This window comes from Puntigrus tetrazona, chromosome 19, assembly GCF_018831695.1.
Source record: "Puntigrus tetrazona isolate hp1 chromosome 19, ASM1883169v1, whole genome shotgun sequence".
In the NCBI taxonomy this organism is placed as follows: Eukaryota; Metazoa; Chordata; class Actinopteri; order Cypriniformes; family Cyprinidae; genus Puntigrus; species Puntigrus tetrazona.
In genome coordinates, this window is record NC_056717.1 from 17405527 (window position 1) to 17422975 (window position 17449).

Below are 17449 nucleotides of genomic sequence, written 5' to 3' on the forward strand. Positions count from 1 at the left end.
ATTATGATGCATTAGCAAGTGTCAGACTAAGCGTTGCTATTTTTCACTATCAGAAATATGGCTTTGTGTCAGAGTCATAAATCTCCTCGATTGTACAGTGGAATGGTCACCTTCCGGGGTATAGAAAAAAAGATGCTGAGATGAGCTGAAGCAAAGCCGAACCGACTGTTTCAAAACCTAAAGCAGCCAAGGACACTAATGTCACCTGAAACACAGGCTTATGAATAGCAATGAATCCTTTACGTCATGCTGTGTGGGTATTAAGAATGACTGTATTGATCTGAATGAGTAAGAAGCAGAGGGTAAATGGAGGGAAGAGAAAAAAGGCCTGATGAATGAGATCTACTGAAACAAAGTGCTTGTAGATGGTCTATAACTATGAACAGACATTAAGAGAACATTTAGGCTGGTAAGTGAACTTCCTTTCAGAAGTTTCTCCGTTTATGCAAAATCGTATGTTGGGAAGTTTCTCCATGTCCCACATTTTCTCGCACTTTTAGGAAAGCGGCTCCGTCTACTTGCAGTTCTCGTGCTCCACTGGCCTTCAGCTGGAGGTTATTTTCGAAGTTCTGGAGGAGTTTGATTGGACGGCTTTCTCTGTGGTTACCACACGGCACCACGGCTATGAGGACTTCCTGGCCATGGTAGAAGGCATGATAGATGGCTCCTTCATCGGCTGGGAGAGAAAGAGCGTGGTGATGCTCAACCTGACTGATGACCCCGGAGGAGCTCGTACACGCAGGCTGCTGAAAGAGAATGAAGCACAGGTCAGGAGTGAGAATATAAAGGCAGTTGATTTTGAACGTCTGAAACCACTCAAAATGCTTCTATTTTGCACGCTTTTTGTAGCTGAATACATTTCACTTCCAAACGTTATTATCGGCACAAACATTACAGTGAAAAGTTAACATTTTAGGTTAAAAATAAACATATCAGAAATAGTTTTTGGTTTATCTCTTTTGCTGTAATGACAGCAGCACTCGAGCAGCTGCTTGAACTTGACAAGCTTGTGTAAAACCTGATGATCATGTTTTCCAGCATGATCTGAGAATGATCAAAGGGCATCTTGAGCATCAATGGAAACAAGAGCATCTTACTTTCTGTACAAAGGAGTCACATGATCACTATTACAACTTTTTAGCATTTGATTAGTTACATATAAATAGTGCAAGATTATTTATTTTTTCTTATTTATTTACATTTTAATGGTTTATTCGCAGATTCGAATCCCAGATTTTCTTATGCTTTGACATTCATTTATTTGTTCAAATCAATTCTCAAAATTATCTTTCTTGTAGGGATGCCAATATTAGATTTTTGCCAATATCCGATATGCAATTTTTTTTTCCCAACTCATTTTTGCAAATGCCCATGCGGATACTGATATATTTCCTTTTGTTTGGAAAAAACACTTAAGTCTATCCTGTGCAGGGATTCTAAAAAAATTACATTTTGGTTCGTTTTTAACAAAAATACGTTAGAGTTAAATACACAATAATGAATTTCTTTTATAATAAGAGTACATTGAAAGCTTTAAAAAAAAATTATAAATCAACTCCAATTACAATAACTTTTTTTGGACAGATGCAGTGGTAACCTTAACATTTTATTTAAAGATTTAACATTTGTATGGTCTAAAGAAAAAGAAAAAGAGTTCTAAAAAACTATATCAGTAAAATAATAATAAAAAAACATGTGTATTACACATTTAGGAATGTATTTAATGTACAATTGTCATGTTTTTGATGTTCTTCTTCTTCTTCTGACCTTTTAAATCAAAACATACTCATGATTTTACGACATCAGATACTGCTTTATTTAATCAGAAATAAATCTTGATATTATTTGTGTACTTTCATTTTAATACAAGTAGGCCATTAAAACTCCTTACCTGATAAGCATTAGGACCCAGGGGAGGCTGCTGCTGTTGCATGGGCTAGTTACGAAATCTATCAAAATCTAATCACCACTCAGGCAAAAAAAATGACCACAATGCTGACTCTACCTTATCGCTAGCATACCATGAGTATTATTTGTCTTATCTGCAAGACTTATCGGTATAATTGTATGTATCAGACCGATAACGAATTTTACATTATCGGCCCATTCTGTGATAATATTGTGCATCTTTACATTCTTGTATATCATTTTATGTCTTTATGTAAATCATAAAATGTATATTTTTGGATTGAAAGCCTAGAAGTCTTTCATTTGATCTGATGTTTCTTTCTTTCCTTCTTAAGCCTTTTTCTTTAAATCCCACAATATTTATTTCCAGTTTAAATAGAAGGCTTTTAATGACGTATAATCCCTTTTTTCTTTGATTTATCATAAATTATTAATCATAATTGCTTGTAAAGAGAGACAGAGACAGAAAGTGACGGTTTTATTTATCATTGCGACAGCTCATATTTAAAAGTCCAAGTTTTCACAATAACATTCTTGTTTAATCTGTAATTTTTTTTTTCAAATCTTCATATAATCCAGTCCATTGTGCGAACTGCACTGGAAGCTCTTTCTCTCCATTGGGATTGTCCAGTTCATTCTCTTCCCATTTTTTTGTTTCCTTTCACTATCATTCCCACTCCACCAGCTCCTATTTCATCCCCCCCCCTCCTTTTTTTAAATTCAAAGTTGCTTCTCTGCCAGCACAATTAACAACTGTATTACCAAATCAGTCTTGGTTAATTATAGAAATATGAATATGACAACAAAAAGAGAAAAGACAGCTCTAATGCCCCAGAGCAATTATTCTACAGCTCTCGAAAATCAGCAACATAAGGTAAAGCTCCTCATGCGTTGTATAAGTCACTTCCTCCATATTCCCAGCTTGATTTCCTGATTAACCTTCTCTTTCATTGCTCATGTATCCGTTCCACGCTTTCATTTCTTCTTACTCTCTCTCTCACTCTCCTGCGTTCTTTGGCCTTTACGTGAAGGCTCCCAAAGAGAAGGAGGTCACGTGACCTACGAAAGGGGAGATGGCATCCGTAATGTTACTGAGCAGCGTGACATTAAATGACAGTTTCCATCTGACCCAAAGGTGGCCAACTCAATTCCCCACAGGACTGGCCATGCCAGCAGACATCCTCGACGTTCAACAACTTGACTGATTAATTCTCCACAGTGTCCAAGCACCCAGACGTTCAGACCCTAATCAGTGACTGATACAGGAGCACATTCAAAGTGCCTGTCACAGTTCCAGCATGAAAAAGAACGAGGAAAAAATTGGGGTCAGCTTGATGCAATGTGATAGGAACTTTTTCGGGGGTTTTTCTCGCAGTGATTTAAACATCAGTTTGGTTTTTGTAAGGGCCCGACAGACACACGCTACATCAAAGTGCAGATGTTATCGGCAAGCTTTGTTATAAATGTAAAAACTCTGCCTCCAGTGATTTGCTTTGAAACATAAGCTTACTAGCTTTATTTTATTCGAATAAGCTTTACCAAAAAGACCAGCATGATAATAAATTGTAAATGTAAAATGTAAACTGCTCCATTATCAAAACTGCTATCAGAATGAATATTTCACAAGTGTTTAACCCTCAGAGGCCCAGCGTAGAAGAATCGCAACAGCTGTATAAAGCAATGAAATAAAAAATCATTTCATTATATGCGAGTTAAAAACAACACATAACAGTGATACACTGAAAAATTGCATATTAACGCTAAAGTCAAAGACAGCTGTTGCAGTATTCAAGCTTATATGGACTGAAATTCAGAACATAGAATAATTTTAGTCAGAAATATTAGTGCCAAAAATGAATGCATACATAAATATGTTGCTCTTACAAAGAGGTACCTATTATTTTAATTATTCCATGTATGTTTTGATATGAATAATTATTGCAGTATCAACAGTAAATGATCAAATAATAACATTTATTAACTTTTTAATCAATTGTTTTCTTTCTTTTTTTTCAATTTCAAACTTTAACTTAGTGTCTAAAATACTGTAATAAAATTTTGCATTGTAAAATTATACCCCGTGTCTTTTTTTCATGATTTAAGTGATATAAGTGCTTAGGCCTCTTATGTAAAAATGGTAATGAACGTCTAAGTTTGCATTGTCATCAACTGCAAGTGTCAGAATTGTAGTTCAGGAGATGTTTATATTTAAGTATTTCCATTCACTTTTGGCCGTGAAACGCAGAAAATAAAACCCATGGCCATTGAAAAAACATCTGGGGGTGTAGTTCAGTAGCCTGAGCCTAGTCTTGCCCTGCTTGAAGGTCTATTGATTCCACACTTCTACTTTTGCTGTAGTTGTTATACTGTAGGAATTGTTGGAGGAGTGCAGGTCACCAGTCAACAACCCTCAAGAGTAGTTTTATCTCCCTGTCAGGAGCCTGTGGCTATATGTTGACAAGTGGGATAAGCAACCCATCTCCAGCAAGAAAAACAACACCCCTGCACATCAAAGTAATTTCAAGATGTCTGACATCTCTGACCTTTTTTCTAAAACGTGTGAAGAAAAATCCCTTGTACACCTCTTCCATGGTTTGAGGTTTACAAAAAACCCATGGTCATGCTAAGGAAATTGAAGAACATGAGTTAGCACATGTATAACAAGCTGACCAGATCACTGTGTTCCGACAGGACAATCTCTGAAATTATAGAAGTATCATGAGCAGCCAGAAAGACCTTATTGGGCTTGATGATTCAGCATGATATTCATTTTCTAGATAACATTTTTTTTTATATTCTTTGCATTTTAGAGTAAATCAGTACATTTAATGAGAAAGAAGTGGCTCCAGTTTCATTTTGTTTAAACATCACAATTATTATTTTTTTCTTAATGCTCATTCATTTGTGCATAATCATGAAAAAAAGTAAATACGTTTTGATTATATGTCGACTTTAAAATGAAGAAGTGGTTCTTGGAATACTTATTCCTTTGTTACTCTGCCTCTCTTTACAGGTGCGACTGCTATATTGCTCGCAGGAAGAGGCGGAGCACATTTTTAAGGCTGCATGGGCATCAGGGCAGGCTACTCCCTCACACATGTGGTTTGCGGTGGGCCCAGGTCTGTCTGGACTTGGTCTTGAGGGTCTACCCAAGGCTCTGTTTGCTGTGCGACCCCAGGGATGGAGGGACGAGCCGCGGCGACGAATTGCAAAGGGTGTGTCAGTACTGACGCACGGTGCTATGGCTTTACGTAGAGAATACGGTGGGGCTCGAGGGACAAGCTTTGCTGGGAACTGCGTGATGGATGGAAATCAAACACAGAGGGTACCAGATAGAATCAGGTGAGAAAATCGAATTGAGAGCCGATAAATTCACAGCTTTGGTAATATTCCTGTTTCATCTTAATATATTTAAAAATGGTGCAAATACCACGAATTAGACGAGTTCAAATGTTTTGAAATTTGAATACTCTCCTGCCATAATTGTTTTGCGTCTGAATAGAAACTCTGTGTTCAGTAAGGTCAGGCACAAAAATAACTGTATCTACGCCTTTTCATAGCTAATTCTTCATTGCGCGTCTTCGGTAAATCCTAGCAGTACTGTTTTAAAGGCAAAAGATGGTTTGCACTGGTGCAGGCTGTTAGTATATCCAGCACTTAATTTCTTAGAAAAAAAATTTAGACTGACCTCATAAAATGACTTAACCAGCGCAGATTTGGAGGCATTTCTCTTTCTATTAAAATTTGGATTGGGTTAAGATGCGTGTTTCAGGTTTTAGTCTTTTTTTTTGTAGAGAATGTAAATAAATGCACTAAAAAGACAGAAAATACCGTTTCAGTCTTTCTACTTAAACATTCATGATTAATTTAAAGTCTTACAAGAACGTCTTTTTAATTATTTGTGAAATTTACTAGCAGTTGAATAAAAATAGTTCTACCACCAAATTATTTTCAGCGTAAGCTAAAATGTGGGTCCACAAATCACATATTTTAATTTTATAACGTCTTTAGGAAATCATGAATAGTGTTTATTTAACCATGATCTGCACATAATTGTGCAGGGATAAAAATTTCCAGCTGCATTTGAACGAATAAAAGTACTGACCCAAATGCAGTCCTGACTCATTCCACTCAAAATTGTTAAAGCATTCATTTGATAATAAATATTTATTATATTTTTGTTATAATATATCTCCCCACAGACTCCTAACACAAACTGAAATCTTTATTTCAGACCGTGCATCACTGCTTTTAATTATGTATGAACACTACATTGACTTTGTACTGTTAGAGGAAATGGCCCTAAACCGGGTGCATCACGAACAGCAAAACCAAAAAAAAAAAATTCTAACGAGTTCCTGTTTCATCTCTTGCAGCACAGAATTCAAAGAGCGGTGCCAAACAGTGCGACTGTGATGACTGTATCAAAAACCCGTGTTGTCTGTTTCCTGGGTCTCTTTTCACCCATCACCCCAATGAGGCCACATGTGTTCACTCACACACACGCCCTTAACCTGCGTTTGATTTGTGTTTGACAGCCCATACTGCAGGGATTTGCTGCCTGTCAGTCATGCTTCTCACAAATCACTCAATCTCCAAAAAACTGTGGCCTCAAACAGCACTGTCGTCTAGTCTTTATGGTGGGGGGAGCTCTCTCGGAAGTGTTCGTGTCACTCAGGCATGAACTGAGAGAATCATAAATCTTTTAACCACCTTCAAAAGTCAATCACTTAAACATGCCATCAGGTTAGGTTAGCTGACCCGGCCGCTTCGTTTTCATATCGAGCGTTCTCTCAATCCCACTTTACAAGCACCGTTATCAATCATTGGATTTAGTTTGATGTGACATCTGCATACTAGGTGTAACCGAAATGATCCATATTTCAAAACGAATTTCTCTACTCTTCGCCTGAAAAGGATTTGCTTCTCTACCTCAAAGTATTGCAACAGCTATTCCTTCAGGGAGCCAACGGACAGCCTGTACACGTTAAAAGCTGCTGCTATATTTTGCTCAAGGTTTTTCCATTGATCTCTATTCATTAGCGCTGAGCACGGAGTCACATCTATAGATCCTTTACGAGTACTTATGTACAGACTTTTTCATTGTTTCCCTCTCATTTAATTGTTTTCTTCCTTATTTTGAAATCATTGCAAACTGGATTTGAACAAACTCATCTTCCTATCTTCATGCTTTTCATATTGGATTTAAGCAGTGGGGGAATATGACACCATTAGCACATTCTGCAAAGCTTTTTGTAGGTGCATTTTTATTCTCCAATTAATTTTTTTAAAACGGGTGGTTGTCCAGGTCATATTTCAGTTCCAAAATCAAAACAAAAAAATAATACAATATACTTTGCATATTGCCTATTTTTAGGGCCATTAGGATTGTGACACTTTTTCTTGACAAATGACCATATTTTCTTTCCGCATTCTCATTACAGCGATATATCAGGATATTTTACTTTTGAGTTTATTTGTAATTCTCGTTATTTTCAATAGGGATTCTCATTAGGTTCTCATTAAATGACCTTACAATTGATATAATATGTACGGTAAGATTTTTTTTTTGCCCACTTTATGATAATAAGAGTTTAGGGAAAATTGTCCCCAAGTGTTCTTTTGGGCCCCTTTAGTTTTAATTGTATTAAGAGTCAGATTTGAAATTACACAAAGATGAGCAAATTATTTTATATCTCAATTCTGAGAAAAAAACTTGCGAGAAAATTGTCATAAAATTCACCACTTGTGAAAAAGGGCTCACTGAAAACCTTTTCAACTAAGTATGGCAAGATTCATGCAGCCTCTTGGCATATTTTGATTGATATTGATCACACTTTGAGTTATGAACCACCCATGCTTGATATTTGAGTATAGTGGTCATGTATTAGAGAAACTGAATTGATTATTATAATGGTGGTCAGCTGGATAATGGAAAGTTACAATACAGCTTCTACTATGAATAGGATTCATCTACAATCCACTTTTGACTTGATGAAATAATGAAATATCGCTTTGATTTATTTCTTTGTCCTCATTATACTCTACCGTTATCTGCAGTCCAATCAATGGCACTAGTTGACGGATTACGCATACGTGTACTGTATATTATACAGATTTGTCTCAGACGGTCGCACCATATGACCGTCTGCTCTGGAAACAGTATAATCCAGTCACTCCAGATTAAATATGGAAGCAGATGCGCAGAGAACTGTTCCTAAATCACTCATTAGAGTCTGGTGCAGGAAACGGGAGTGCTGGCATTACTATGAGTAAGCATATTGTAACAGACCTGTTGCCCCCTACTGCTAACTTTTTGTTACTGCTTAAGTTAATGGAGTGTGATGAATGCTCACCTGTACTCCTGCCCATTGTTATTCACCCTTCATCGCCTTTCTCCTTTCAACCTTTTTACCCTCTTTTTTGGGCTGTTTCTCATTGTTTTGCTTTCTTTTAGTCTCTCAAATCCCCTACTCATTTTTCTGTCATTCTTTTCACCCTTTTTCACGTCCTCCCACTCTTTCATGCCCGTGCCTTTCTCAGTCCTTGCACTCTTTGATAATAACTCTCCTCTCTCATCATGTCGACATTACTGTCCCCACTCTAATTCCATCTCTTTATCTCATACTCTTCGCTCTCTCCCGCACTCATTCTTTCCTGCCCCCCCCCTCCTTTTCTCCCACCCTTTTGTTGGCCCCCACTGTCTCATCCCTTCATTTTTCCTCTTCGCTCTCGTCTTGCCCCTGCGGGCGGCTCTAAAGAGGCACGCATGCGGTGTCGTTTTGCATGTAAATAGGATAATTGGTTATGGTGCGCCGAATGCAGGGGGAAATATCACAGACTGTCACCAATGGAACTGATCTCGCAGCCACCCGGCTTCACCCACACGCACACTCAAACTCAATCTTACTCTCACTCATTCACTCACTCAAGGTCTGCTCCATCCCTCATTCGCTCACTCTTACGCCCACTTCCTCCTATTAACTCATGCTGTCTGTGCAGGATGTCGCAGCAGTATTGACGTCTTCAGCCAACTTTGCCAACTTCCCCTCTCTCTCTCGCTCTCTGGTTGTGTTTCAAAACCTTGTGAGCTGCTTATGGAGACTATTTTTTTTGATCTCTCAGGCACTTTCCTGTGTGGGTGCATTCAAATATTCCTACTTTTTGTAGCATTATTAATGTGTGGCACTTTTCCTGCAATTTTCCTTCTTTATTCACACTGTACAGTAGATGCATTCAAATATTTTCACCTAGACCATTTTCGAGATCAAAATTATGCAAATATCATAGGTGCATTTTTTACTGATTGATTTTTTTTTGAGGAGCATCACAGTTATGTTTAAACTACATCATAGGTGTGTTTTAACAGTCATATGTATAAATAGTTTGGGGCATAATAGATGCATTTTAAGCATCAGACACAGACTATTTTTATTCTTAGATTGCAACTATGGTCGTGATAGGCACATTTGAACATTTCTGCCTTTTTTTTTTTAACAACTTTTGTTTCTTAAACAACATTTGTGTGATGCTGAACAGAGGAATGCACTAGCATGCATTGTGGTACTCTCATGAACAAAAATCACACAAAAAAGAGAATACATTTTCTGTGTGTTTTTTTGCACACACAAAAAAGCATTCTCATGGCATCATAAAATCAAGGTTAAACCACTGATGTTGCATGTTCTGAATTTTTTTTTATTGTGTTGACCATATCTCTACACCTAAACCTAACTATACCCATGAGTAATCTCTAAATTCAGAGGAAATAATAAAAGAATGACACTGATGTGCAGCCCCCTAAAACTGATTGTAAGCCTAAACTTCACAAAAACTATAAACTGGTTCCTTCAAATCTGATTGTTAATCATAATATTGTTCCAGGGTCCGAAAAGATGTTGATCTAGGAACATGTTGCACTTGGTAAAATCAGGTTCTGAGACTAATGTCATAGGACTGTTTTATCAATGTCTTAACTTTCTGGGCCTTAATGGTTTTAGTTGCTTTGTTGTCTGTAGAGGGACAGAAAGCTCTCTAATTTCATCAAAAATATTTTAATTTGTGTTCCCAAGATGAATGGATGTTTTATGGGTTTGGAACAACAAGAGTGTGAGTAATTAATTACAGAATTTTCATTTTTGGCTGAACTATCCCTTTAAGCAGTAGTTTTCATAGACAGCAGTTTTAGGCATTGGTAAAGTGTTGCTGCCAAGACAGATTTAGATAACCTTACAGGCCTTTTTGGGTATCATAGGCACATTCCAATGCTTCTAAATTGGCTGCTTTTTTTGGCCATGTTGTGTTTGAAGACTCCAATCTAGACAGTTACTACAAGCTCCATTTTTGGCCAGCTTGATCACATCCTTAGCCAATATTTTTGGGGATCATAGACACATCATTTTTTAGGTATTGGGCACATACAAATGTTGCATCACATGTGCTTTCAAACATTCCTACATTAACCAGTTTTGGGTAACCAGTTATGCTCCAACTCGGATATTTTCAGCATTCAGAATTTTTTTTTGTGCGGAACAGGTGTGTTGAATGTTCGTAGACAATATTTTTAAGCATCAATATGGAGTTCAAACAAAACTCTTTTTTTGCTGTTGTGGCTTTCCATTGCACTGATTTTCCATTGTTGAATGTAAAAATGTGGATGTGATCGACCATTTCACTCTCGTCTTGCATCGCCCCTTCTTCCGGTCTAGCTTTTTGGGCATGATAAGCATGTTAAATATGCCTAGAAAGCATATTTGGGGCATCACCCTTGAGCTCGAACATTCATTCCTAGACAGCATTTTCAGAATTTAGTAGGCGTATTTGAATGTTCCTACTTACATTCTTAGGCATTGTGGCTGAGCTTAAACATTCTTGCTAAGACAGCATTTTTGACCCTTTCAATTAACTTTTTAACCTTTTGAACCCCAAAAATGCGGTCTAGGTGTTGTTAGGCTTTGGAACAGCCTCTCTTTTTATGACTTTCGTTCATAGGGTAACCATATTGCTGTGGTATACAGCCATACTGCTTTGAGATACTCTTCTCTTTCAATCACACACACAGCTGCAGAGGGCAGTGCCTCTGCTCATCACCATACTAATGCAGCTTTAATGGACACATTAAAACCCCTCAAATGTTTCTGATGTTTAAACACCCCTCTGATGTTTAAACATTCTGCATCTCTCCTTATCCTGTCCTGGTGTGTGCGCCGCACACGTCCCCCCCCGCCTCCTCTTCCTTGTGTCTCCAGGCTTTTTCATTTCACATTCTGTGTGACAGTACATCACTGCTACGTTTCCATTTTGTGTCAGGCTCACGCTCCCTTTTTCCTGCCTCTCTCTTTCTCGTCTTCATTGTGATGACACAAGTGACATCTGTATTCCGCTACGTGCTGTGCTTTAGGTTGTTTGTTCACCCCACAATGTAAGGCATTAGCGGAACACATGTAATGTCAATGGCTGTGTCGCTATGACAACCTTGCAGGGGTCTAGTGCGAGGGAACGAGGGAAGTGTGAGTGCTGGCATTGCTGACTTGAGGTTGTTAAGATTGTTACGCTCTCCATTGCACTCTCGAAATGAGTGCCGGATAAATTAATTACGCCGGATCAGACGGTTTCTTTAATTGCCGATCCGTGGCAGATATCGCGTGTGACAAATCGAAGAAGTTTAAGAGCGATTTGTAAACTCGATTACGGTTCCCTTCTGAGTGTGCATGAAAAATGAACAGAGCCTTATTTCGTATTTCTAAAAGTGTTTAGAGTGCCGTTGTGAGAGCAAATGAAGTTTGGCTAAGCAATACCTTGAAGGTTCTATTAAACAGGGCATTAAACCAGAAGCCCGTGGTAGCAATCATTGCAACCAGCGATTTGAAATGAACATCATCTCTTATATAGAGCCTGACATAAATTATGGATTAGATATCAAGTACAATTTCTCCCAAAGACAGAAGTAGAAAGACTTATGAGACATGTCTCATAAAAACGAGCCTAGCGTCCCGTGCAATGACGGGCTAAAATAAAAAAATGAAAAACGAGCTGGTTGAAAGAGTCTTTTTCTCTGGTCATTACCACATCACAAGTGAAAGGAAAACTGCTGACGAATGCCCAGCGAGTGAAGCAGCTTCCGCACGCGCAGGGGAGAAAGATTGCTTCGTCGTGATGTTCGCTCTTGCCGTCTGTTCCAGAGTTTGGGTGCTACTCTCGTGCTTCTAGTTGTCATGGCGACTAACAAGAGCATCTCGGCAGCATCCTAAGAGCTCCAAACACTGAATATTGAAAACGAGCCACTGGCGAGATGACTGCCGTGTCCTGCCGTCGATCTGGAAGTGCGATAAAAGCGCAATCGGAACCATGGCTGCGGTGCCTGAGGGCATGTCATTCATCCTTCATCCACCCAGTGCCTCTTTCATAGATTCATCGATTCATTCCTCTGTGAAGGTTATCCTTTACTTTACCCTTTTTTTTTATCTGTCCATCACAATTTTTCTTCATAAACAGTGAAAACATATATAAATACAAATTTTATTTGTTCTGATTTTTTTTTATTCTTTCTTTCCATACTGTTCCACTGTACATTCTTTTTAGTCATTTATCTTTTCATCCATGTTTTTTCTCTGCATTCATTCATTCATTAATTTATTCACTATTTACCCTTTAAACTAGTCTTTGTTTTTTTATTATTTATCTTTTTAAATTAAATTTATTCATGAAATTGATCCTATTTTACCTGCCTATTCATTCATCTTTTTCTCTTCGCTTATTAGTGATTCCCTGATTTATACTTTATAAAGGTTATCCTACAGTACCCTTAATTTTTATTCATCTTTAAATCTATCCATAATTAAAATAAATACAACCACACACACACACACATATATATGTATATGTGTGTATATATATATATATATATATATATATATATATATGTATGTATGTATATATGTATGTGTGTGTGTGTATGTATATATATATATATATATATATATATATATATATATATATATATATATATATATATATACATACATTTCTTTCTCTTTGTCCATACTGTCTGTTATCATCTGTATTCATTTTATTTATTTATTTGGTTACACAGTTATACTGGGAGTTTTTGATCATTTTATGTTCAGAAAGATTCAATGCTGTCTTTTCTATTTAATGTTCATACAGTTTCGTTCATTCATTATTTTTGCTCTTTAAACTACAAATTTTTATCCATTCATCCATCCCATTTCTCTTTCCTATTCATTCATTTATTCATGAAGTTGATCCTTTTTACTCACGTTCATATTTTATCTGTGTGTTCATCCATCTTTTTCTCTCTACTTCTTCGTTCCCTAATTTATACATTTGTGAAGTTCATCTTTCAGCACCTTCATCTTTTCATTCATCTATGCATTTGTCTACCCTTTCTTCCAGTATATTTCTTATCCTTTCACAAATACCGTACATCCACCCTAGCTATTCATTCATTCATCAATTTTTTTTTTTTTGTATTTCATTTCAAATTTAGCTTGATCGTTCATTCTTTTGTTCGTTCCTTAATTCATTGTTACTTTGCCAATTGTTTTTTTTTTTTTTTTTTTATCCTTCCATACTGTCATTCTTCTCCTTTATTAATTCATCGATTCATTCATTTGGTTAGGCAGTTTTAGCCGTTTCGGCCGTTCTGTAAATGAATTTCTTTTTTATGTTCATTGAGATTCAGTGTTGTCATTTCTGTTTAATGTTCAGCAGAGAAGGTTTGCTTAAGAGTCCCTTAAGCATTCAGCACAAATCACACACAGCACCCCAAGTGGAGAGGTGACTAATGGAACTCCCATCTATCACTCTTTATCTCTCGCTGCTCTCTCTCCTTCTCTTTATCACTTTCACTCAGACTCCTCCTTTATCACCCTGCTCTTTTTTCCCTCTTCTCCTCCTGCAGGTTCTTCAGTAACATAACTCTATCTGGACGGGACTATTCCTTTAATAATGACGGTTATCTGGCAAATCCGCTCCTGGATGTTATCTCCTACACTGCAGGAAGAGGCTGGGAGGAGGTAGGGGTGGAGCCATTAGTATGCTTAAATGTGTTTAGATATTCATGGTTATCATTGAACTGTTTTAAATGCAGCTCCCAAGTGAGTTCACATTTTGCCATGCCATTTAAATGCAATATAAACGAAATGTGAAGAACGCATATGAAATGAACCGTGTGTTGCATACAGAAGGGACTGAAGTGCATCAAATAATAAATATATGCACATTCACATTACAATACATTTTGCACAAAGCCCAAAATTTGCATCAACAGTTTTTTTAAATTGTATTATAATGTATAAACCGTTATGAAAATCAAGGTCTCAATGCTGCTGTTTTCATTACAATCGGAACTGTATTTGTGTTATTATTAACACAGCTATCCTTGATTTCTATATTCAGTACTATATTTAGTACATGTACATTTGATGTAATGCAGCAAAATGATCAACTTACTGCACTGAGAGTTTTGTGCAGAGCGAACTTACTGTGCACTGAGAGTTATAAAAATGACTAGACGGCAGTTTATACATTTATGTCTTTATATGCTTATTTATGTTTTACATAATTCACAATGTTCCTGTTTTCCAGTGACTTATTTTAAATTACGCTCAAAAGGGAAAATGTTTACGGGGCAGTGCAACTTGAATGCAATTGAGCGGCAATTGCAAATGATTGCACATACTGCATTTTCCTGGCAAATGTCAATAAGCCATGGGAAATAATAGATTTTTGCAGGAACGTATTTGGTATTGGTTATTCATGTACTTTTTGACAGTTTGAAATGACTGGTTTCAGAAGAATGCCAGTGGAGCTGCAGAAATATTAAATCATTCATTGTCAAGTTAGAACAAGTCCTTATTATATTTAATTGTCATGTTCGCTGAAAGATGGTTAACACTTGGGAGCGGGGAATCATGTGAAGTTAAAAAAGGTGCCATGCTGCAGTAGCTTTGAAAGGTTTGGCTTTACGTGACTTGATAAAAGGTAAAATAGCTGTCACTTGGGAAGACAGAAATTTTAAATGTTCTTCAGTTTCTTACTTAGTTGGCATTACATCCACAGTCTGTCTTTAGAATGTCAAAAAGAAAACCGATGCCAACACCGATCATGTAACTTCTTTATAGTGCCATTGTGAAAACACTCTGCGTCTGTCTGAGGTCTCATTTGAATGGCATCTTGTTATTGTTGTAGGTAGGTTGGTGGGAAAATGGTGTGCTCCGTTTGCGTTACCCGCCCTGGTCCCGTTACGGCCCGTTCCTCAAACCTCTGGATGACTCCCAGCACTTGCGTGTGGTTACTCTGGAGGAGAGGCCGTTCGTCATCGTAGAGCCTGCTGATCCTGGAACAGGCTCCTGCATCAGAGACTCTGTGCCGTGCCGTCTGCCGCTCAACAACAGGTCATGGTTCAGTCTGTGGATTTTTAGACTGGAAATGTTCAACCTTTGAGGTTATCACTTTGGCAAATGTGGCAGTGAATATGCAGATGTTGCAAATTACATTCACATTAGCCCAGGGGCATTCATTCCCCGTCCTGTCACTAGCACTGATGGAATTTAAATAAATTAGAAATGCACGTAGAAATGGAAGAGGTTGATCAATGATGGTTCTGCGTTAGAGTGCTTTACTTCATTTACTTTATTTAAATGCAGAATTTCTCTGAATACTTCCTTGTCTAGCATACCACGCCTGGGTGAGTCTCAATAAAAAACTAAATGGCATAGGGCGTATTTCACCACAAAAATCTGCTTTATATAATAAGAAGCATTATAACTTTGTTTGACCAAAATAATTTTGCATAAATTTTAAAATTCCATGATATTTTCATTATAGTTAATGTGTAAAAAATTATTTGATTATATATACAGTACATATATTCTCGTTAACGGAAAAAATAGTGTAATATCTATATTACATCAAATTGTGAATTTTTTTGTAATAAGTAAAACTGCTACTATATATTGTAATGGCTACTTTTTGGAATAAAATGCATTTTACAAGAATTAATTAAATAACATTACTTAAAATTTTTTAAAGAATTTAAAAGAACATTTCTGTTATTGCAGTATTTTTCGATAAAATCATTGGCGAGTATTTATTTGATACAATACTTATTCCAAAAATATAAGAAAATCTTTAATTATTCAAAGCCTTTGGCCACTAAAGTATATTTCTAAAATGATTGCAGTGGTGATTCTCGTTTGATTCATAATGAGAATCATTAAACAATCAGGAGTAAAATGATGGGTTATGATGATGAGAGATAAGGCAAAATGTTCTTATTTGTCATGACAATCAAGTCACAGTGTAAAAAATATTAAACAATAGCTTCGATTAGCCACAATTAATACAAAGAATGTGATTTTGGGTGATATATGGCACGTAGTCTTTATATAAATAATAACCTTTTCCTGTTTAATCACTTCTCCAGTATCTATTGAGTAGTGCTTATTTTTAGCAAACCATTTCCTTTAAAGAGTCTTATTCTTCATGCTAGATCTCAGATTATATTTGTTTGCTTTAGTGACACAGCACTGAATTCTGAGCAGGGATGTTCATTTAGTTTCTTTTGCTTTCTTTCTCTACATTATTTCTTTCTTTTATCACTGTCCCCTTTCTATTTCTTTTTCCTTTTCTATGTCTTTCTCCTCCTCTTCTTCTTTTCAATTACAGCATGGTTGTTGAGGGCATTCAATCCATGAAGCACTGCTGCAAAGGCTTCTGTATTGATGTTCTCAAGCGCCTGGCTAAAATAGTGGGCTTCACCTATGACCTCTATCTGGTGACCAATGGCAGACATGGAAAGAACATAGACGGAGAGTGGAATGGAATGGTCGGGGAGGTCAGGCCCTCATTTTATCTCTCAACTATTTGTTCACTTTGATTTTAATATCACAAAGTCCACTGAATTCAGGTGCAGCAGGGGGGGTTTTTCGTCTTGAATTGTGACACCGGCAAAGCACCATAATATACAAACTAATGTTCCATAAATTATTAACAATTAAACTGAATATTTTTAAAATGTGTAAACTAACATTCAAACTAGTAGTCCATAAAGGGTTAATTACCATCTTGACCATCTGTTTAACTTTTTCAAATGCACTTTCACCGTTCGTAATGTTATTAGTCTCTTTCCCCACCAGGTGGTGTCCAAGCGGGCCGACATGGCGATCGGCTCCCTGACTATTAATGAAGAGAGGTCAGAGGTTGTGGAGTTCTCTGTACCTTTTGTGGAGACTGGCATCAGTGTCATGGTCTCTCGCAGCAATGGCACGGTGTCACCATCTGCTTTCCTCGGTAAGGCAATAGGAGGGAGCACCAGACTTTTTTACTTTTAGGCATTTAGCATACACTTTTCCAAACTAATACAATTTATCAATTTGTATCTTTCCTGTGGAATCAAGCCTCTGACTTTGATTTTGCCAGCACTATGCTGTATCAGTATCTACAGACTCCATATTACTTCAGATTTAGTGTTATATTTAGTGTGTTATATGTTGCCTTTGCAATTATTCAGCTTATA

At 37.0% G+C, this 17449-nt stretch overlaps 1 protein-coding gene across 1 annotated transcript in view; it reads left to right on the top strand.

Moving 5' to 3' along the window:
- grin2da (glutamate receptor, ionotropic, N-methyl D-aspartate 2D, a) overlaps nucleotides 1-17449 on the top strand; it is a 56478-nt gene that overhangs the window by 22649 nt on the left and 16380 nt on the right. The window contains exons 3-8 of the mRNA XM_043218487.1: nucleotides 501-767; nucleotides 4922-5250; nucleotides 13832-13946; nucleotides 15121-15326; nucleotides 16600-16768; nucleotides 17070-17223. Coding sequence (XP_043074422.1) covers nucleotides 501-767; nucleotides 4922-5250; nucleotides 13832-13946; nucleotides 15121-15326; nucleotides 16600-16768; nucleotides 17070-17223 — 1240 coding nt within the window. The remainder of the gene's footprint in view (nucleotides 1-500; nucleotides 768-4921; nucleotides 5251-13831; nucleotides 13947-15120; nucleotides 15327-16599; nucleotides 16769-17069; nucleotides 17224-17449) is intronic.